At 36.9% G+C, this 23,652-nt stretch overlaps 1 protein-coding gene across 1 annotated transcript in view; it reads right to left on the reverse strand.

Moving 5' to 3' along the window:
* The window catches only part of LOC150085533 (gamma-aminobutyric acid receptor alpha-like), a 58,179-nt gene extending 35,545 nt beyond the window's left edge, over positions 1–22,634 (reverse strand). The window contains exons 1-5 of the mRNA XM_090374592.1: positions 22,615–22,634; positions 21,125–21,228; positions 9,331–9,398; positions 8,272–8,492; positions 1,285–1,367 (exon numbers count right to left, since the gene is read on the reverse strand). Coding sequence (XP_090230718.1) covers positions 1,285–1,367; positions 8,272–8,492; positions 9,331–9,398; positions 21,125–21,228; positions 22,615–22,634 — 496 coding nt within the window. The remainder of the gene's footprint in view (positions 1–1,284; positions 1,368–8,271; positions 8,493–9,330; positions 9,399–21,124; positions 21,229–22,614) is intronic.
* Positions 22,635–23,652: the final 1,018 nt, after the last annotated feature.

A 23,652-nucleotide genomic window follows, 5' to 3' on the forward strand; every position in this document is an offset into this window, starting at 1 on the left:
CAAGACTTTAGTATGGAATGCAGAATTAAGGTATGTTCCCAAAATAAGGTTTTCAATGATGTTTTTCGAAAAAGTATCATTCAAAAAGTTCTAAAAAGAAGTAGTCAAGTCTAGATGAATGCAAATTACTGTGATCATCCCATTTAGTGCTATTGTAATGCTGAAACAAGAAGAGGTCCCACAAGAAGACATACCAACATTGCAATCCGATATACCTCGACTACAATTAGCATCTATTTTTTTGTTGTGAATTGTTGAAGGAAATAACCAGAAATATTAATCAAATATTTAAGACTCGGTGGTAAAATTTGTGTAGGTCTTTAGTGATAGTGATAACAATTGTTTCCAGTTTCGAAAGGCCCGGGTTCATTTCGGGTGCCAGACGTGGATAGTTCATTTCAGCCAGCACACGTATGAATCTTTAAAGGATTTTTCAAGTGACGGACGATATAATCTGTCTCGTGTATGACATAAGATCAAGAGATTTAAGTTTGCAAAACAGAAAAACCGACAGTAGAAAGATGAAATCTCTTTTACTTATTGAATAAATAATAAAATATGCGAAATAAGAAACAAAGAATTACAAAATAAGGATGTTGCCACACAACTTACAAAACCTGCCTCTCATTAGGTGTCAACGGCCAAGAGTGCAAGCAAAACAGCAACATTTGTCTTCGTTTCTGATGCAAACCACAAGCCAAATGGTAAAAAGCATAAACATAAAGAAAAATAAGAATTTGTTACCAAAAAATTAATGAAAATGATTTTTTTGTAAACGAAATAAAAATTACAAGGATTAAAAGGAGGGTTTTAGACAATGGCCCGTGAACTTTACAGTTGCCATTATGAAGACGAGAAATTAAAAATGGAATTGATAACAGAAATTTCTAGAGACATATAGCATAGTAGTCTAATACAAGTTAAGGTAAAAAGAATTGAAAACATAATTAAAAGCAAGTAGCCTTAAAAGAGAGCAAATGACTTGAGATAACACTTAGGCAAAGTTACAAACAACAGCTTACAGAGAAAAATTTAAAATATAGATATTGAACCGAACAAAAGTGGCACCTGGAAATAAATTTTCAACTAGAATCTAGAAATTTCTAAGAGCAAACATTTTTCGATTTCAGGTTCCTTAAGAGTTATCTGGTTACTCTTCTACCTTTCTTTTACTTTTGAAATTGATTTATAATAATTATAAAGTATTAGTTCTAACATAAGGAAACATTTTTCATTTGTGATTGACGAAATGCATTTTTTGTAACGAAAAAAGCATTTACTTACAGCTTCCAATTTCCAAAGGGCATCTTTGCGTATCCATCGGAAAGTTTTCTAAATTCATGGGACAACTGGCCTGTATAGTTAATCTGTATAGAAAATTTCATACATTGTTAGGAGTGCAGTCGTAAAGTGAATAAATAAATATATGATTTATTAAACTACAGTAATACCAGAGACAATATCACTCATCACAGCGACATGGATGGGAGTATTACATTTATTAGGTAAATTTAATAAATATGATTAATGATGCATACATAACTATAGAGTAAAGCACAAATAAAAACAATATTTACGTTGTTATTTTAATTCGAAAAAAGTATGGCAGCGACCGTGGCCAGGAGTTCAACAATAAGACAAAGACTAAGAACATTTAAAGTTGCATAAATTCGATTAATAATGTATATATAGTAAAAAGTAAAACACAAAGAGAACAAATGTTTACATCGTAATATATTACAATGGAAGAAAATATGGCTGTGGAGTTAAATCAATATCCAAAACAAAGAGTTCGATCTGCATACCATTAGATGATATACAATTGATGTTGCATTTATCTAATTGCAGCACGGCTCGTGCAGGAAATGGGATTGCCGATTTCTTCATCAGATAATCTGATACACACGGTTCATACCACGAATTTAGCACGAATTATTCCAGCTGCACTGATATGATCCACCACTTAAGAGAATACAATGGTATGTCTTATTGGTAGTCATCTTCTGCAGATCAATGCTAACTCGCAAGAGTTCCTATATGTTTGGAAATACCTGAGCAACTAAGAAACTACACAGTTTCAGAATAAGTGTAGGATTAGATGTCAATGATAGAGGAAGTTGGTGCCACTGGATGATATACCAGATGTTCGGGACATGTATAGTGTCTGTAAACATTTTGTAAGTGATAATTATGTCTTATGTCGATTTACTCTGGGAATCCGGGTACATTTAGTTGCTCAGCCATATCAGCGGTTCTCATTTGAAAAGATGGACTCTAAAATGGGCCACTTATGAGTGGCCCATTTTAGAGTCCAGTATTTACATGCGTACACAGGTTTCTGAAATAAGGGAGAAGCAGATGCCCAAATTTAAGCAGCATTATAAAATAACCGGATAAACTGTGGTTTGCGGATATCCGGTAGTGGCTGCATCATCGTTCGCTCTATATATGTGTCCTATCCACTTCTTAGCAAACTTTTAAAATGAAAAGAGGAATCAGTTGTTATTAAAATTCATATCACTTAAATTTCAAATCTTTGTGTACAACTAACACAGAAACGTGAACTTGATTCTAAAAGTTTTATGAAAGTACTATTAAAGTCCTATAAATATGGTCGCACCAGGATAAAAACGTGCTCGAATTGGAAAGCGCAGTATAATTAAGTAACATAACTTAATGATGGAATATCGTGGACGTCAGCATTCTTAAAAACGAATATTTCAAAGAAATCTTTGATTACATGCCTTTAAAAAGAAAATAACCCTTTCATCATTTATCAACTTGAGTCAATAAATGAGGAAAGGGTTATTTCCCTTTAATGTTTGTTGAAATGGCTTAACATGAGAGCGGTCGTAAGCAAAATTCAGAATATGGCAGTGAAGAGACTAAATTCGCGTTGATGAAAGCCACAGCCAATTATCAATTTGGTTCTAAAATATTTGTTCTCTCAAGTGCTAAATAAAATTTAATATCTAAGTTTGAAAATAATCAGTTAGACTCCATATCCAGACTTTATCTTTAAACGTAAGGAGCTATCACCTTGTATCAGTTCAAAAATTTCTTGAATAAGAAAGTAAAAGGCTTGACTATACTGAAATCGCAACGACAAGTTTGTAAATATTTCTCTTAAAGTGTTAGTTAACTTTCGTCTGAACTGTTGTTATTGTTGTTGTTGTATGAATTTAGGAGCATCAGGGTTCCAAGTTCTGAGAAAGATTTTCTGTTTGACGGATGAAAATACAATCAGTATTACATTTTAAGGCTTAATGCACTAAAACAGTACATTCAGCACACAATCATGCTACCTGTACTAGAACATGTTGCTCGGACACCTTGTAATAAATTTATCAAACATCATCATACTTATGTTTCGGATAATAATGCTCTCAAGTTTTACAATGTTATTAAAACATTACTTGGGTTTAAGTCTGTTCGGTGAGAAGATCCCCTCTCCGCTCACAGCAAACGGTTTTCTCACAACGAAGGGCAGTTAAATTGATCAACGAAATAAATCATGTATTGCTGTAATTGATGGGATTACTTGGATCCCCAAGTTCTTCCAATGGATCTTAATCATGTTAGCGTCGGCCACTTAGTTTTTGTTGATGACCAATCGAAGAAAAGTTACCGAACTTTTGGGAAATAGTCTCAAATATAATTGAAAAAGGAAATCGAATTGTTAAAACTATTCCACATAGGAGAAGACTGAGTATGTTTTCTTTGTATTGTTATTTGCTGTGGACTTGGTTTTCGATAGAAAGAAATCTAGAAGAAAAAATAATGAGCTGAAATGACTTCTAGCAACACTTCTTTTCCCAGACTGTCTGCGACCTCTCTCCTAAACAAGGAGTCAACGCCTTACTTAATCTTTCATATAATTACAAGTATAAAATATTAACTGAAGGCAATATTATATAGGTGATGGCTTTCCAGACTTTTACAATCTAGGTGCTTCCTAATTGACAGAGTGCAAGAAAGTTAAAGTAATATTAAAAGCCAAAAAAATCGAATTTAGTAGGAAAGATATAGATTTTACACAAAGTCAGGTGATTTTAGTGTACTGTTATGCCCTTATTACAAAAGTGATATTGAAAATGTTCCCTCACCCCCCACTGTGCCACGGTTTGTTTATTATTTCTTCGAATCCATTTGTGATTTCTTCGAAAAAAAAATATACGAAAATGTCATATCTGACAAAGATGCCTTTGAATCTCAAGCATTAGTTTTAATAATTGTTTAATTGTTCTTGATGTACTGTAGCAGTTATTTGTCTCGAAAGTGGTTAAAAATCTTGATCAAATTTTTAAATTTTGCTAGGAACAACTGACTGCGAAACCTCTTCATTTTATTAAGAAGAACTGACTGTGAAACCTCTAAAACAAGTGGTTACTCCATTGATTAAGAAGGAATAAGCTTTTTCCTTCGGGCACAAACCTGAGGGTGCAGATAAAGATCACATGCTGATCATGTAAAAGAATGCTGCGAAAATATGCAGTGCTTTTAGAAAGTATTGGCGTGATAAAAACTCGTAAAATAAATTATTTTAGCAGCACCGGAGCTTATCTTTCTTATTCACATATTCTTAACTTATCTCATATTCTTATGAAGGGAATCTAATCCAGACCACTCCGAACAAGTAGTAGACAGCGACGTATCTTACCTACTACCCTATGACGGAGGGCAATTATTTGTGGAATATCTGTGTTGACCTACAAGAGACACCTCTTCTTGGGATGTACTTAATGCAGCCAGGCGAAATATTGAAGCTTTTTATGTGCGACAGCAGAGCAAAAGACGTATGTAAGAATGTCCCGTTCGACAGAGTTAGTTCCAAGGCAGACAGATGTGCTACACCAGCCTTTCGAAAACAGAAAAAAATGGTTTTTATCTCTTCCTTCCATCCACATTAAACTGGACAAATAAAAGCCTTTGTAAATCTTTGTAAATATTATAAATAAGGACAGTGATGTATTTTTATATTTAAAGAAAAAATCCCAGAGAATAAGTGAGACGAAAATAAAAGAATATTTTTTTCGTTCCATTAATTAGAAACGTTATGTAGAACATTTAAAGCCAAATTAAACCGAGTTGCTAACGCAACCTAAAACTCTTTGACCATTTTAAAAATGGTCACTACCGTTTCCTAGACAATGCCAGAGCAGGGTGTGGGGAAGACGGTGTTTTTAATCACGGTCTTCCCCAAAACAGGGGGAAAATTTCCGAATTCGAATCACAATCAATGATGCGAAGAACTTTTGACTTTTTGACGAGACTTTGTCAGTCTCAAGCGAAGGTTGCATGGTTTTCAGTCCCAGAAACTCAGGTTTTTTGTCTAGCAAACAGGCAAATCGACCACAGAACATGCAATTAACAGACACAATATACACGGCCCAATATGGTCTTAAGTCGCTGACGTGCCTTAAAAGCTCTATTACAACAACAGCCATAGCAGAAAATCAAGGTAATATTGTTAAATTCTCGACCCATCAAAATATGGATTAAATTCCATTTCCTGAATTCGCATTGAGATTTCTTTTGATCAGACCGAGGTGTTGTCAATAATGGACATGGAGAAAAGTTTTGTCAAAAGATACCCGCTATGAAAGGGCGCCATGGGAAGAGTATGATCTAAATATGTTGGTTAAGTATTGCTGGGCGTTGACTATAGAAGCTCCAGATGTTAAAAAGAAGAAAAATTAATAAAAATTGATTGTATTGAACTTATTTAATAATTGATTACAATAAAAAAAACTTATTCTAATCTAAATGTATCATTTCGTCTTCTTTAAAAATAATAGGTGATTGTTTAAGCAGGGATTTAAATTCAATATATTCCAATTTATTAGAACTATCATTCAAGTTTTTAAAGAAGTGAAAACTATTTTCGTTTTGTTGTTCAGCTGTTTGTTTTTTTTTATGACGGACAAAGTGATAGAATATTATTATAAATAGAGCTGACAATTTTATAAATTAAAATGATGAAAACAAAATATTACCTGTGCCAATTTCTCTAATTTGTTTCTCTCTACGCATAGTCATAAAACTGTTAGCCTTGACTGTACTCCTAGCAATAAAATGATTGTTTATTTATATACCTTAAATCACCATACCTGACGTAACACGATCAAAAATTATGAAGGTTTGTTTAACTACCTAAAAACTAAAACAAAACTTTAAAAATATCCCCTTTTATTAAAGAGAAAGCTGACAACTCTCGCAGTATCCACGTCTTTGAATTCCCTTCACACGTGACCTTTTTTAACAAATAAATAAGTGTAAGATCCTTCAAATCCCGGAAAAAATATAGGGTGGTCATAAAGTCCTGCACCAGTTTTAAATTTTAATAACGAAAGTTATACATATGATAGAACCATTTAGTAAAAATTATATGAAAGTACAAGTCTTAAAGTTTCTTATATAACAATTTCATCCACGTGATTCTGGTTTTTCTTTTGTTGTATTTATATTTTATCAATTTCTCTTTTATTTGCAGATATTGAGTGACCCCAAATAGAGACAATTGAAGAAAACGTTAACTGTGGTGCTTTGGCTTGCAGAGTTTAAATCAATAACAGCTGTGAGAAGAAAGTTCACTACTCATAAAAAAGATACACCCCATAAAAAGTCAATAAGTAGATGGATGAAAAATTTTAAAGAAACTGGATCAGTTAATGACAAACCACGATCAGTGAGACCCCGAATCAGTCAACAATGATGGCGGCCAAGTTGAAGTATGACAATTAAAAACTGCATTAAAAATGAAACTTTAAGACTTGAACTCTCAAATAATTTTTACAAAATAGTTCCTTTATTTTTATATCTTTAGATATTAAATTTTAAAACCGGTGCAAGGTTTTATGACCACTCTGTATATATACAAGGACAATAGTTCAGAGAAATAAGTCAGAAGATATAGAAGTCATCTTCGGACCACCTCGCCTAATCTGTCTTTCCTCCAGCCTATAATCAAGAAAGCATCCATCTTTCTATGGCTGTAAAAATCTATCTTACTAAAACACTGGTGTTCCTAGAATGTCTTCTTCAATCTATAGCATAAACCAATTGTCCAGCATATTGAGATATACGAGCTCTTATCTGCTCTGTAATTATTTATTATCACAGAAGAAAAACTTCCTTACAATTCATCATCTGAAAGGGCACAAAAGATGTTCTTGTTTAGTTAACCGAGCAATTGAAATGTGTATCAACTCACACACAGAAAAATCTGTGAGAAATTTTTCATACTTCCTGTTAAGTTATTGTTTTGATTTTGCGGCAAGCTCATGAGGCATCATATGTGTAAAATACATGAATTCTATTGTCGTTTTGTTTGCTTCATGAGTTTCCAGGAGAAATAAACACAGTAGGTGATTGAAACCCAGGCCTTTTCTACACAATGTGGAAGGACGGTGGTCGTAATCACTGTGCTAGTGACGAGGGTATCTGTTGAGCACATCCAGAATATTTTTCAGACAATTTGAGGGAATGTGGGAAGGTTTATGATGAAAGAACTGGTAAATAAGTTGAGTCCTGGAGAGCCTTTTCAGAAACTTTAAGGAAGGTGCAACCAACTAAGACCGTGAGAAATATTTCGGATGTTCCAGGTAATGAATTTCTGTATGGGTTTCACGCAGTTCTTAAAATGCCCATTGAAGATATGTAAAAATATATAACAATTTCTGGCTATGTACCTATTACTGGGAAGCTTTGATTTTTGTTTCCGAAACATCACGCATTCCATTGAACAGTGACCATTCCATTTCCTGATTAGTTACTGTTCATTTTCATGGTTTAATTACAATAAATGTCACACCCTGTTCACATCAATTATAGCAACTATGTATTAGATCAACATAGTGAGACTGTTAAAGTATTTAGTCTAAAATATGCAGAGTAATATTCCAGTACAAAATGTACAAATGACTCGAAATAGCTCAGCAATTTCAAATATGAATATTGGTTGGTGTGTTGAAGAGAGTATAGATTTTATGCATTTCGTATCCAAATTTGAGTGTTCTGATGATAGACTGAGGACATAAATTTGCTTTGTAATCAACAGTAAATTTCTGCATTGAAGCAATAACACGTATCATTGGCAGACTTCAACTTTTATGGTAGAAGTAATATTCCATAAGTATTATTAAAGGAAACTGAAATAACAGTTTACTCTCTTATAAGTTTTTTTTACATAAAGTTACAAAGACAATAGAACCTTTAAGATGTGCTTTACGATTATTTGACAGTCGTATATTTACTTAATTAACACCTTACCTTGAGGAATAGAGGACTCTTCCGTCTTGATACAGACGGACAAATTTATTGGGGGTAGTAATGGTGTGAATATAAGCATGTTTGCCATTGTAGAAATAAGTGTCCGGTCTCCATATTCTCTCCAACATAGAAATCGAGAGAGCCAGGGCAGACATGCTCCCTGTGAAGGCTAATCGCTTATCCACCCAGCTTTGTCGGAAGTAGCAGTCCATGAAGTAAGTCTACAACAACAGAAAAAGTAATTTTCTAAACACGTCATTAACTAAACCAGTGGACATCTAGATATCTTGCTTAGAATCTCCTTAATTATGACTTATAATACTCATATCAGTTATAAAATAATGACTGGGCGTTCTTTTAGGGAGTTTTTAGTTAAATTCCATGCAAAATACAACTATATTAAAATTACAAAAAATACAAATAGCAAAAGAAAGGCTCTCATACTCTTGGTGTTAACTAACTAACTATTTACTGGCCAATTTATTAATTTCCAACTAAAGGTTTTGGCTGTGGTTATGTAAAATTTTGTGGATAACCTCCTCACCTTCAATTACCAATAAATATTGAATGAAACAAAACAAGGCATCCATTATTGAGATTAAAAAACAGTCAAGATCTGACAAAGCGATCAAACAATTGCACGTCACTCCATCAGTTGTTATTCCAACAGCTATTTCCTTTAAATTTGATCAAGACTCCAAATCCCTTATGTCTATTTATCATTGAGAGTGTGGATTCTTTTCACTTATGCACATACCACGATCCTCCCATGAGGACGATATCAATGTCTGTTGAATAAAGTAATGACTTAACTGTTGTATTTATTCAATATTGAGGGATGATCACAGATGTGGGTAACCTCCTCAAAACCAAGTATTTTATATATTTAATGTATCTCTAAAACATATAAATTATTTAATAAATATTTATATTGGTGACACTCATAGCACGTGATATTCTTTTCGTAAAAAGAATGGCTGTTTAAAGTAGTCAGTTCGCATTTTTAAAACATATTGTGCATCCAGATTTACAGATTTTCATCCAGAATGACGAACTTACCATATCAATCTCGGACACTGGCCCCATGCTACGCACTTCAATATCAATCAGAACTTTCGTGGGGGAACCTTGAAAGAAAAAGAAAAGCACTGTAAGTTTGGACACACCCTATTCAAATATTGCATTTAACTGCATAAATACATAACTTGCGTTATCCAAGAGCAACATAAACAATTCTGTGCAATGGTGATCATATCATTAATACAGTACTTATTAATTTATATCGATTAAGATATTAATTTTATTTCATCCTTAATTAGGCGAAAATTTCCTTGTTGAAATTTTCCTGTAAATGAATAAAAACTGTCTTGAGAAAGAAAAACTTTTCACAATTGGAAACAAATATTTGGCAATGCAAAACAAACAAACCGACATTGGAACACACGCGCCTATACAGGGTGTCTCAAAAAATTGGTACAAACGTTTAGGGGAGGTAGGTAACATCTAAAGGAATGTGAATCGCATAGGAACCCATAACCGGAAACATCACCGTAAGTCGGTACACGGCGCTGTTCATCAGTTCGCAAGAGGGAAAATTTCTGGTTTACTCATTCAAGCAGTAGTCGCCGCACGAAGAGCATGCATCGATATACGAACTGTGAGCTGGAAGACATGCACCTAGTGTATGGATTAGCAGAGGGCCCACACGGTGTGCGCCCCCATGCGGCACAACATCGCTTCCCAATAAATGTGTGGGCAGGTATGGTCGGTGACTGCTTAGTCATCCCACACCTGTTACCATCCCGCATGAACTCCGCTAAATATCGGATCTTTCTTGAACAAGTTCTACCAAGGTTACTTGACGATGTTCCAGCAAATGTGAGACGCAACATTTGGTTACAACATGACGGGGCGCCTGCCCATTATGGAAGGTGTGTTCGTGACCATTTGAACAGGCGTTTTGGGCGTCGATGGATTGGCCGTGGTGGACCCGTTGCCTGGCCGTCACGCTCACCTGATTTATCGAGCCTTTATTTCTTTCTGTGGGGGGCCTCAAATCTGGTTACAACATGACGGGGCGTCTGCCCATTATGGAAGGTGTGTTCGTGACCATTTGAACAGGCGTTTTGGGCGTCGATGGATTGGCCGTGGTGGACCCGTTGCCTGGCCCTCACGCTCACCTGATTTATCGAGCCTTGATTTCTTTCTGTGGGGGGCCTCAAATCTATCGTGTATGAATCGCCTGTGGAGACGGAAATGGATCTCGTGGCGAGACTCGTCTGCGCTGCTGCTACTGTCAAAGAAACTCCAGGTGTGTTCGACCGTGTCCGCCAATCCATGCTGCGTCGGTGTCACGCATTCATCGCGTCTCATGGTGGAACCTTAGAGCATCTGTTGTAACATCATGAAATGCATCCATCTCGTTCTCCATTGTTAATATTATGTCAAATAAATGTTTGCCACTAATTACTGTCTTGTGTCATTTCTGCTTCTTGTGCCTCTGCTACTACTTTCCCGTGACGTTTCCGGTTATGGGTTCCTATGCGATTCACATTCCTTTAGATGTTACCTACCTCCCCTAAACGATTGTATCAATATTTTTGAGACACCCTGTAGAGATAATAGATAGACGCATCGTGCCAAATTCCATTTTCAGTTCCTAAGCAATCCAACCAGAATTCTTCTCTAGCATTACATTTCCTTCTGTCGCTTACTTTCTTCCTATCATCCTCTGCCTATCTATCCATCGTGATGCCTTAAAATCTTTCGCCATTCGATTTCGCCCTTTCTTTCATTCATCCCTTTGCTAACCCTGTCTTCCCCAGGAAATAAAACATTGCCCATACACAATTCATCTATCTTTTCTTCCGCATTTACTATTCAGTCTTCTACGACACCCTTCGCTTTGGTATTCTTTCCCGTAAATTCTCTAACGCTCTTTACCCTACACGAACTTCCTTTCTCTGTCGCTGAAAACTTGAAATCCGCCTAAAGCCATCGGGCTGTTCGCTTCCAACGACATCCCGAAACCTTTAAGACTTGCCTGTGCTTCAACTACCGCTCACAGGCGACCCATTAAACCGAGGGCGCTGAATTTTTTTTCTCCTTCGTTTGACAGTTTCTAGATGACTTTTTCATTGGAACGTGCGGTTTTAGAAGGGGCTTCTCAGAACAGTGATGTTAAAGGCGAAAAAAAAGGGAGGACTTCGGAGCGACAGGTAGCAGTGTGCACCGAACATAATAATGTTTTTTCCATAGAGGATTCCCAGCCATTGTGCGCTAAAATTGGTTCTTTACCCAAAGCTGACATCGGTGACACGAAAGGAGTGAATAATGAAGAGCGTGCGAAGTTTATTCCCTGCTATAATTAAAACGAGCAGACAACAGGTCGAGATGAAGAAAAAGAGAACAAAGTGGACGCTATTAGCAGCCCTATAGTGATCAACTCATTAGAAATTGACTGAGCAGAAAATATGGGGCAAGTAACTCTTCCTATAGGAGATATCCAGCCTTCAAACTGCAAGAAAGTGAGAAGTTGTTTGCTAATAAGTGGCAGAAAAATACCAATGAATGGAATAGTAGTCGCAGTCTTATTATCATCAGGAGCGTATAATGTTTTAGCAATAAGAAATAAATTTCTAATCTGCCAAAGTATCTAATGTAAAGTTCAAAAACTTTATGAAGTTAAAACAACAAATGTGAGCTTGGACAATACATGCTGTCCAAAAGTACATTCGATCACACAATGTTATTTTTCAGCTTCTAGTGTCGAATCCTACTAAAATGAATAGAAGCTGCATGTGACTCAGATTCAAATTAACAAATTTTACTTGTTCCTGAAGCAAATTTCATATTTCTACCTCTATGGGGTAATTTTATAACATAGTAATTATTCTTAGTTTAAATACGAAGTGGGCCACAAGTCAAAAGACTGAATTTTGTCATCCTTTTCTACAAATACTTTTAAACTAATATTTGTTTCTGTCTGAAGAACACTCTCAAATTCTGTTTCTATTCTTTTATTTACTCTATTTTACTGGAATAATATAATAAAAAATAATTAAAATGTCATATTAGAGCCACCCAAGAACTAACTCATCTACCCACGTAATATGTCCATAAATTGCGTGTGTTCCCTGATCGATTTGCCTGTTTTTTGCGACGAAAACCCCAAGTTTCCGAGGGGTGTGTACCTTGCTGTCCATGCCTCAGACCGACTAACTCAGCCACGGAGTGGAAAAAGTCCAAAAGATTTCTTCACGTCATTGACGGGATTCGAACCCAGACCTTTTCCCCCATTGTGGGGAGGGTAGTGGTGTGGTAACCGTATAGATGACAAAGAATATTTGAGGAAATTATTTTAAAAAATTAAGGTGTAAATGTTTATACAGCCGGGAAAGTCAAATGCTATTCCAGCAACCTCAAGATTCACGATTTGAAGGTCGGTACAAAAATTTTTGAAAATATGGTTAATGTGCCAAATCATCAAAGATGTGGTAGACCTAGAATAATTAAGAATGAAGTCATCATGAAGAACAAATTGGTTATCTGGTCCTCTCTAAGCGCACATTTTAAAAGAGTTATTGGTTTGTAATATTGGATCTTGACTGGGATCGAATACTGTACCATAAACTGCATATCGCTCCATGGACACAATCATTGTTGTTCTTCGTCAGGTGATAACCCACTGAAATAAATGGAAAAACTGTCAAACAAAAGAGGCGATAAATGTGCACTGTTTGGATATACCTGGTGAACATCCGTCGACTTTGAAACTACATGAAGATTTATTTTTAAAGACCATACTAAAATAAAATACAAAATCCAATTTCTTACCGAAACCTTCCCAATTTAAAAAAAATTCCTCGACCTCATAAAGATTACACTGTGATATTGTATGATGTTGAGGAATGACAGTCTGATTCCTGAGAACTGAATTCTACTCAGAATTCCAATACATATCTATCAATCGCTAGATTATCTCCCCCAAGGGGGAAATCATTCGACAGATTGCCGTTGAACAAGACCGTTCTGAGAAACTGGTCATTAACTGATTATTTTCCCTTCTTTCTCTTGACTGTTACTCATGATAGTAAGGTAATATTCAGGCCACCTTATGTGAGCACTGATTTTATCTACTGACAGAAAATCCCACGTCGAACTGTTTGTGGAATTGAATTGAATAATTGTGCATTCCTATTGGGTTTTAATTTTTATTACGTTTTACGTTTTCATTTTACGTACCAAGTAAAATATCGTGCACTGTATATAGCCAACAAGACCATGCTAGCTAAATTAGGCGTAAAAGGAGTGTTCGCTTTGCTAACCAACAAATAGAAATTTTTAATAATAAAATACTTTTTTCTACATGCATTTCAAGATCTGTCTTTTGTTTTATTATTCGAAATATGAAAGAAATAACAAAGATCAACACAGCACTACTTCCCAGTATATTTTAATTACTAAAATATAAACTAAACTTGAAGTTCAGAAACTTACTAAACTTGGAATCTTTATTAACACTTTTTTTCATAGTCTTCCACGACATTAGGGTTTACAAATGAAGCTAATACTGATAAATCTACTGTGGCATTTAACGAAACCCACGAAAGTTGACTCTAAGATTTTCCACCGAACTAAACAAGAACTTCCATAAGAAGATCTTATAGTATATTCAGTTGAAGTCTTATACATCCAAATTACTCTAAACCCTCAATAAAAATGACTAGCAAATGGGGAACTCCGGGGTCTCCCCATTTTCCAGTAAAATAAATAAAAATAACTTTGACAAGAATTGCCAAGTTTCGTGCAGTGAGTGGCGACAACAGCAATTTTCCAACCAAACTACTTGATCTGGCAAGGCAATTTTCAAATTAAATGAATATGTTAATCCAACGATTGTACTTATCAAACAGTTAAACTGAATTCTCAGGCTCAAATTGAAAAATAAAAGCTGTTGTTGTTTGGCGAGGAATACACTGCCCTGCCATTAATATTTGAACACCCTTCCACAGATGTGGAACAGGTCCTATGCATGCAACACATCACAGAACTTGCTATAAATATGCACACTGGGTTTCAAACAGACAATTGCAAAAGTGGGCATGCAAGATGACACGTTCAACAGAATTGATCACCTTAAAAAATGCTAGAAACAGATTAGCATGGTGTAAGGAGCGCGAATCCTGGAACGTAGCAGTGGAAAACAGTCCTCTGGACAGCCGAGTCGAGGTTCCCACTCTACCAGACTGATGACCGAATGATGACCGGTGTGGCGAATGCCAGTGGAACAGTTCCTTCCCTCATGGCATGGGGCTCTTTTCATGGTTTGACTTGGACCCATTAGTCGTTGTCGACAAAACCATGAATGCTGTGCAATACCAGAACAGCCTGGACAATTATGCACTTCCAATATTATGGCAATACTTCGGGGAAGGCCTATACCTGTATCAGTAAGACAACGCGCCATGTCATACTGCTCGGGTCGTAACAGAGTGGTTTGAGGATATGGGTGTGGGAAAGATGGATTGGCCAGTCCAGAGTGCTGATCTGAACCCTATTGAGCATCTTTGGGATGTATTGGATCGTCGAATACGTGCACGTCGAGATCGCCCAAAGAACAAGGCCGAACTGGTGACTGCGTTAAAAGCCAAGTGGAGGAACATATCACCTGACATTTATAAAAAAGCTGGTTGAGAGTATGCCGCGAAGATTGAAGGTCATCATAAAAGCAAAATGTTTCAGCACAAAACATTAAATGACACAATACAGCAGTTTTTTGTCTAAAGGCAGGTATTCGGATATTAATGGTAGGGCAGTGTATAATCCTCTAGAGTTCTTTTACCTTTTTTCTTCGCTGATACAGTTAACGCAGATATGCACGTTAAAATAATTTAACGTGCATATCTAAGCACTTTAAATTATTTTTTTTATCGGCAATGTCCATAAAAAGTTCTTATTACACTGTACGATAATATCTGTCGAAAAATTTCCTGGAAGATGAACGAACGTTCTTGGACATATCGAATGATGTTGAGGACACCAGATTTCATCTTCTCTACAGATTTTTTCTGCAGGATTATCTAAAAGGTAAAGTGCATTTCACAATCCCATGATAAACACTAATTATTGAGGCGTTTTGATTAACCTCGCGCATGTTTTCCAAAATGAAGTGAAACAGACATTAGTATTAGTAACGGCCGCATGGTGCAAGAAAGCCTATGGCTTATGCTGCACCAGCCAAAAAAAAAAAAAAAAAAAAAAAAATCCGAACAAAACAATGATAAAAACAAAAAAAAAAAAATAAATAAATAACTAAATAATAAATAAAAAAAAATAGAATAAAAAATAAATAAAAAGGAAATTAAACCTATCATCCTATGTGCTTCCCTTACCCGAAAGTACTATCCAGATGCCCTTTGAATTTCCTCAAACTGTCGGCCTCTACCACCCATGAAGGCAACTTATTCCAGTAATTTATAACTCGCTGGCTAAAATAGAACTTCCTGCAATCCAATCTAAACATTTCCCCCCGTAACTTGAATTTATGTCCCCTAGTTCTAGCATCATTTATAATCTTGAAAATTTTGTCCTCATTCATTTTACTGATGCCTCTCAGAGCCTTAAACACCTCAATCAAATCTCCTCTAAGGTGTCTAGTTTCCAAACTCTGCAACCCACATTTTCGAAGTCTTTCTTCATAAGGACGCCCTTTTGCCGATCTCACCAGGCGAGTTACCCTTCTTTGCACCCTTTCAAGAAGCTCGATGTCTTTCTTCAGGTGCGGTCTCCATACTTGAACACAGTATTCCAAGTGTGGTCTAACATAAGCCTTATATAATGGGATTATCACGTCCCTATCTCTACTTGCAAAAGTTCGATAGATCATCGATAGGACACCCTGGGCCTTCCTTGCAACCTGTTTACAATGCTCAGAGAATTTCATGTCTGACCGTATCGTAACACCCAAGTCCCTTTCTTCCAGTACTGGCTTTAGTTGAACTCCACCAAGTGAATAAGTTTTTTTGGGATTACTGTTTCCCAGGTGTAATACCTTACACTTTGTTGGATTAAAGCACAGCTGCCATTTTTCTGACCATTCCTGAAGTCTATCTAGGTCTCTCTGAAGAAGCTCAGCTTGACAGTGATCATTAACTACTCTCCCAATTTTAACATCATCTGCAAATTTAGACATCACGCCCTCTATCCCTTCATCAATGTCGTTTATGAAAATTAAAAACAACAGTGGTCCTAATACTGATCCTTGGGGAACCCCACTTCTTACATCAACCCAATCTGAGGAATAGCCATTTATCACAACCCTCTGCCTCCTGCCCTGAAGCCATCCTTCTATCCATCTAAGGATTTTCCCAGTGATTCCAACCTGTTCCAGCTTATAAAGCAACCGCTCATGTGGGACTGAGTCAAAAGCTTTGCTGAAATCTAAATAAACAATGTCGAAATTATTCCCTAAATCCAGCTCGTGAGTGACCCTTTCGAAATAGCGAACCAGATTTGTTAAACATGATTTTCCCTTTACGAAACCATGCTGAGTATCCTTGAGAATTTCAATTCGATCCAAATGATCCTGAATTCCACCCTTGATCATTGCCTCCATGATTTTCCCTACTACTGAAGTCAGACTGACAGGTCGATAATTTCCAACTTCACTTTTAGAGCCACCCTTATGTATGGGAGATACATTTGCACTTTTCCAATCCAAGGGAATCTCCCCAGAGTCTAATGATGCTCGCATAATTAGCCTCAATGGTTCAATGCACTCGCTTGCCGCCTCTCTTAAGATTATAGGGTATATTCCATCAACTCCAGGAGCCTTACTGGTCTGTAGGCTCGAAAGTTTTTTCATTAAATAATCTTGCGAAATTTCAATATCATTAATTACATATTTTTTAACTTCGCTCCCACAATTTCCCTTTGTCACAAAAGGCTTTTCATTTGTAAATATCGATGCAAAATAACTGTTGAGTTCATCTGCAACGGCAGCTGGTGTATTTATTACTATCCCCTTTCCCTTACATAAAGGTCCGATCTGGTTTGTCCTGCTCTTCTTGGCATTTATATATGTGAAGAATTCTTTATCCCCCCTCTTTGCTCTGTTTGCTAGTGATTTCTCATAAACTGCCTTTACCTGTCGAACCTTTTCTGTGGCTCTATTACACATCACCTTGTAGCTGTTATAGGCTTCAGTACTTTTTATTGTTCTGTAACCTTTCCATGCCATCTTTTTCTGCTCAAGTAATGCGGCAACTTCACTAGTCATCCAACTTGGAACCCTCCTCGTGGAGTATTTTTTTAATGGTATATACGCATTCAAGGCATCTGTGATTAATGTTTTAAAAGCGTACCACAGTTCAATTGTATTCATTCTCTGCGCGATATCTACCCAGTTAATAGAGGCCATGTAGTACCTTAAGGCATCGTAATTTCCTTTTCTGAAATTAAAACCCATTCCTTTGCCTTTTACTTCTGCTACCTCTCTCGTCATCATCCACCGTAGAACTCCGTGATCACTTCCTGCTACTGGTTCCTCTTCGGTCAGCCCTGTTATGTCATCTGATTCATGTGTGATGATGAGGTCTAGGATATTCTTTTCTCTAGTATTTTCCCTGACATGTTGATACAAATAACAGTCATCTAGTTGATTTAAAAATTTTGTTCCCCATGTCGAGTTTCCTTCCCATTTACTCCAATCAATTAGAGGCAGATTGAAATCACCCATAATAAGGCATTGATGCTTACTTGCCCATTCCATTTGCATGTAGAGGCTTTTGTCATAATCTTCACAATCACCTGGTCTGTAGATTACTCCTACTCGCATTATACCTTTGTTTCCAACTATCTCACACCATACAGACTCTATACTAGCATGTGAAACGTCTGAATCCGGGAAAGCTATCGTCGCACTCAGGCTGCTTCTGATAAGAAGCATTACCCCACCACCCCTTCTATCTAACCTATCCTTCCTAAATACATTATACAAGCCGTACTGAAACTCATCATCCCCAATTTCCGGGTGGCACCACGTCTCTGTAAGCCCTATTATGTCCGCGTTACTTGTTTTAACCAGCAGTTCGAATTCGCTCATTTTATTGACGACACTTCTAACGTTACTGTATAAACAATTAAGATTTACTGTTCTTGTATATTTAACAACCCTAACACAACCCTTGAAGTTTTTTAGGCTCTCTTCCCTGGCATTAGCTACCCGCCCACGTGAAACGTTTGTGCCCCCAGAACATCTAGATAATACGTCCAGGTGGGGTAACGCCGACCGGGCTAGCCGAGTGGGTAAAGTACCTGCCCGGCAACCCAAAGGTCGCGGGTTCGATTCCCGCCTCGGGCTTGGATCAAAGTACTGCAAAAACCTTGGGAGGTGCAATATGGCCACAGAAGCCGATGCGCCAACAACTATCAAAAAAAAAAAAAAAAAAAAAAAAAAAGTTGGGGTAACAGATAAGAACTCTTGAGGTATGTGCAAGAGTTACTTTGACCAATATTATCAGATAAACGCGTGTCAGTATTACCCACATCCCCCCTAACTAGCAGTTTCCCTGAACCTTTAAGGTATCCTCAATAATACTGGCAAAAACTTTTGCACCACCTTTGTTTAAGTGTATCCCGTCTCTACAAAACAAATTCCTTCTACCTACAAGTGTGGGCCATGCTGATAGAAATTTACCCCCTAAAGCCTTGCAGATTCCTTCAAGTCTTGAGTTAATCCACAAGGCTCTTAACATATAATCCCTCCTATCGTGTCTGGGCAGAATTGCAGACACATAGACATTATGGCCTAGCTCGCGACATTTCCTCAGCATGGTCCTGTATTTTTCCAACAAATCGTCAGATCGTGTACGTTTAATATCGTTTGTTCCCACATGAATAATAATATTTTCTTTACCCCCTTTAAAATCTGACAGTCTGTTGGTGACATCATCAATAGTTGCTCCCGGCAGACATACCCTGGTTCTCCTCCACCTATCTTTATTACAAAAAATATTCCCCGTTTCCCTGACAATGGAGTCTCCTAATAATACAATGTCCTTTTTAACCAGAGTAGTTTGCACTTGGTTTTTCTCTTTTGAGGCTCGAATCGGGTGTGCATCACTTGGTAGACATATTATATAATGAAGCTAATATCCACCATTTTGAACATTAATCCATACCAACGTTGGATTATTATAAGTTTTAATATCATTTGATGAATTCAACTGAGTTGTTATATTTGCATTAAAGAAGATTTCGCCTCATTACCTACCGCTAGAATATCGATCAAATATCTCAAAATCAGCATTCTTCAGACACACAACTCAATATGCTGAAGTCTTCTCTTTGTCAAACATAACCAGCAAGCTGTCCCCGTTCTTAAACTTCTTACTATAACCAGACTCATCTATATTCACTTTTTCTATTGTATTAGTTCTTCGCTTCAAAACGAATTATGGTCAAGCGCAAAGTTATCATACATCAGCTTAACTGATTTTCATTTGGAAAGCACGTTTTTCCAGTGCAGGATATCCGCTCTTAATGACATACGGATATAGGAAAATGAAATCAGTGCCGTATTTTTCTTGGGTTTAAACCACATTTCTGCCTAGAATACGAAATTTTTCATAACATTTCGTTCTAAAAACAACTGGTCCTCCTTGCTTGACACAAAAAATCTAAAACCCATTCAATGCAATGCACAAAATTAAGCAAACAACTACGCACACTTGCACCTGAATTCCTGTGAAAACATTTTAAATGCTCCATTCAGCCCATACATTTACAGGTGTACGCCGGTAACGATAAGATGGTCACGTTCTATCAATACATGCGGCCTTGCCACGACTACTACAGCAGCAAACCAGTAGTTAGGGGAAAACTCACGTGCAACACGAACTGGTTACCATGGAGCGGCGAAAAGTGGATGCTGATGACTTCAAAACATGATAACAATGTCCTCTCATTACGATAAAGTGATAGAAAAAGAAATGCTGACAGGGCACCTGTCACAAAGCCGCTTACATCAGCTCATTTGATTCGTTTCCCCCGTCTACCTTGTTTTCTCCCCTTTCTCAACCACCACCACTCTTCGCCGTAATTCGCGTTAAACTGCTTTCCAGTCGTCAGTGGTGACCCAATCACCGCCGCGGGCGGGCTCCTATTTGCAGTGATTTTTGTACGAGACAGGAGTGGAGAAAACGTGGATAATATGTCCGTTTGTGAGCATTATTAAGTTCTAGGGGAATTTAAATAAATAGCTGACAAGGTTGGTAATTGTGGTGCGATGCTTCAGTTCGTAACATTTCTCTAACGAGAGCTGTAGTAATTGTGTGACTTAGCTGTACTGCTCAGCCATCCCGGCCTTAGCGATCAAAGAAAACTACCTTAATAAAGATACGGAACACAATGGCAAGGGTTCGTACATCGCGTAATTAGTGTCAAATAAACGCACGAGAGTGTTCTGGAGTCACCCGATCTGTAACAACACAAACAGTCCTAACGAAGTCAGTTTAACGTGTTTTGCGTTTAGAGGAATATTTTCAAATGAATGAAACCTTACAACGAAAAGAAAGTTGTCTTCGAGGAAGTTGCTTAATCTACAATGCGGTGTTTCTAAGATTTATTAAGATTATTGTGGGTCATTATTCATCGCTTTTTTGTCTTATTGTTTAAAGGCAAATTAATGAAAGATCCTTTCTGGAAGTATTGGAATTCCTTGGAAGACGTCATCAAGGAAGCAAATCCATAAGTTTTTTCCAATTTATTCTAATTAAAATATCAATATATTTATGCATAATCTGGTGTTCGATATACAATGTTTAAAAAAAATAAAAGTTTGCACACTCACCTCCTACATCCGGACGCAAATGGAAATCATATCCCTCTAGAAGACTGTCCAGTAATTCCGAAATATTCTGAGTGGCACGGTTAATTGCTTCTACCTGAACTGTCCTGCAATGAGACATCACAGTGTTATGTCACATGATATTCAGATATGGATCAGTAAGAATGTATAGATTTCACGAAAATATTTTGCCTATAAAAGTTTTCTGATTTACAGCTCTACTGACAAATAAAAACCATTAAGCAAACTACTAAATTAAAAAGTTGGTTCGTTACCAGTTTTTCTATTTTATTTTTGAAGGTACTTTCTGGAATAGTCAAAAGTAGCTTGCTTTAATGGATGCATTTAGATAATCTTTTATTAGCACTTGTTTCCCTTAACTGTTTAAAATATATTAATGTGATGCAGCATAACTCTCCAAAAAACATAACTCGCCTGAAAGTCTTAGTCTAATATTTTCGACTAAGTCTTTCAGGCGAGCATCAGAAGAAGCACCACCACTGGCTGTTTCAACAGTGTATTTGCAAATCTGTTTTATATAACTCCGGTTCCAGTAATGTTCTTGGCAAGAAATGCAATTGATTGTGTCCTACAATAACACAGTCGCCAGAGCACACACTATAATATTTCTTGACAAGGTCTGGGTTCGAATTCTATCTCGACAGAAGGATGTTATGGAGTTGTTTTGTACCGTAGCCTAGTTACTCAGCCTCAGAAGAGTTTCACATGGTTCCGTCTCCAGAAAATGCTGGTTTTTCATCCCTTAACAACACAGTATACCTTCGTCTAAGTTCTTTCTCGAAGGATTTTTGTGAGGAAATCTTAATGTACATTCAAATTAATAATAAAGCATGGCAAGCACAAATAAAATTAAAACCAGACCGCCTTCCTTCCATTTTTATATTATTATTGATTAATTATTGATAAATGACGTTTGTTTAATGATTTTTCATTTTGCAGGAACTTTTCAGGATAGTATACATTGCATTAAACGAAGAATTTCTGACACATATACCATAAATATGATGTGTCTGCAATAGTTTCAATTCATTAGATCGGCAACGAACAATACAAAAACAAAAAACCGGATGCCAAGTCATTATAAGATATTTACCAATATCCAGTCAAGAGCATCAAGATCCAGCCATACACTCCCAGAAGACTATTCGACAGGGGCTGTCCAAACTGCATTCCACTAATATCCTTTCTATTACATTGTCTATCTGTTAACAGAAACATATAATGAGTATGCAAAAATGCAATATCCAATGCAACAATAAAATAAAAGCTTCTGTGTGATTTCAAATTATAAAAAGAAAAAATCTCTAATCTCAAACATTCATCATTATTAGGAGAAGTTTAAAATTTTTAGAAGCTACTGCAATTCAGTTTAGATGCATAAAATTTAAAATACAGAAAGTTATCAAATTTAAAATAAATTAATTTAGAAAAACAAATTGTCGAATTAGCGCCAAACTCATTAATCGAAATACTTTGTGCTTCCATAAACCATGATCACGCTGTGGCTTCTTCATAAGATAATATATACCTTGGTTTATGATTATTTATATATAAATATTCTTTCTCTTTTCTATATTGCTGTAGAGGGCATTGCAGTTGCACAGAGCGTATGAATGAAGCTGCAGAAGTTAGAGATCATTTACAATCAACATTCCATGCATAAAACAGCTCTGTGAATTTCAACTGGATACCATTAGAGTAGGATTTAGAGTACGACAGATTCCGGAGTTCCTCAACATTCCTAAGACTTCCTTCCGAAAAATCAGACACAAATCTCCAGATAGTTGATCATGCTGACCATGTAAACGATGGATACCTATCCAAACCGAAATTCCCAAAGATCCACCCAAAAGGACCGGGAACGTATAGGAGCAGTTGTCAGTGGGTATACCATACTCGGAGAATTGAAACAACAGAGGTTTCATGGATGTACTACTGCCCACGAATGTTTGTTCCGTATATGCATTTCGTGCATCCCTATATATTTGCCTCAGTGCCTCGACCTCAATCTCCGGCTGGGATCTCCTCGCCCTTTGATACGCCTTTCTCCTTGTGTGGACTTCTTTTCTCATTTCCCGCAGGTCTCTATTCCACCATGGGACCGCTCCCGGAGATGTTTTTTTCCTTGTCATTGTGTTATCACATACCTGAGTGATTAGCTCCGTGACTTTCTTCTGGCGTTGGTTCACATCTTGTGTTTGTTGCAGTCCTGGCAGTTTTTGTTCTGCCTCTTCCGTCAGCGCTCTCTTGAAGGTCTCCCAATATAATGCACAATGATGGACGCCTGGTATCATGTTAGGACGAACTGTTCGCTAGAAGGGTGGAAAAGAAGTGACATTGTTCCGGGGCAGAATTCTCTGCCGCAGAACAATTTCGATACATCGTCAATAGATGGTATCTTGCACAAAAGAAAGACACTGAGACAATCTCGATAATGCCATTCTTCCGATGCTAGTGGAACTTTAAGATGCAAAACTGAGGTTTCCACGGAAACAAGCGCTATTTACAAA

The sequence above is a fragment of the Mastigoproctus giganteus genome, chromosome 5 (assembly GCF_048544385.1).
Source record: "Mastigoproctus giganteus isolate SK-2022 chromosome 5, ASM4854438v1, whole genome shotgun sequence".
NCBI classification, from domain to species: Eukaryota; Metazoa; Arthropoda; class Arachnida; order Uropygi; family Thelyphonidae; genus Mastigoproctus; species Mastigoproctus giganteus.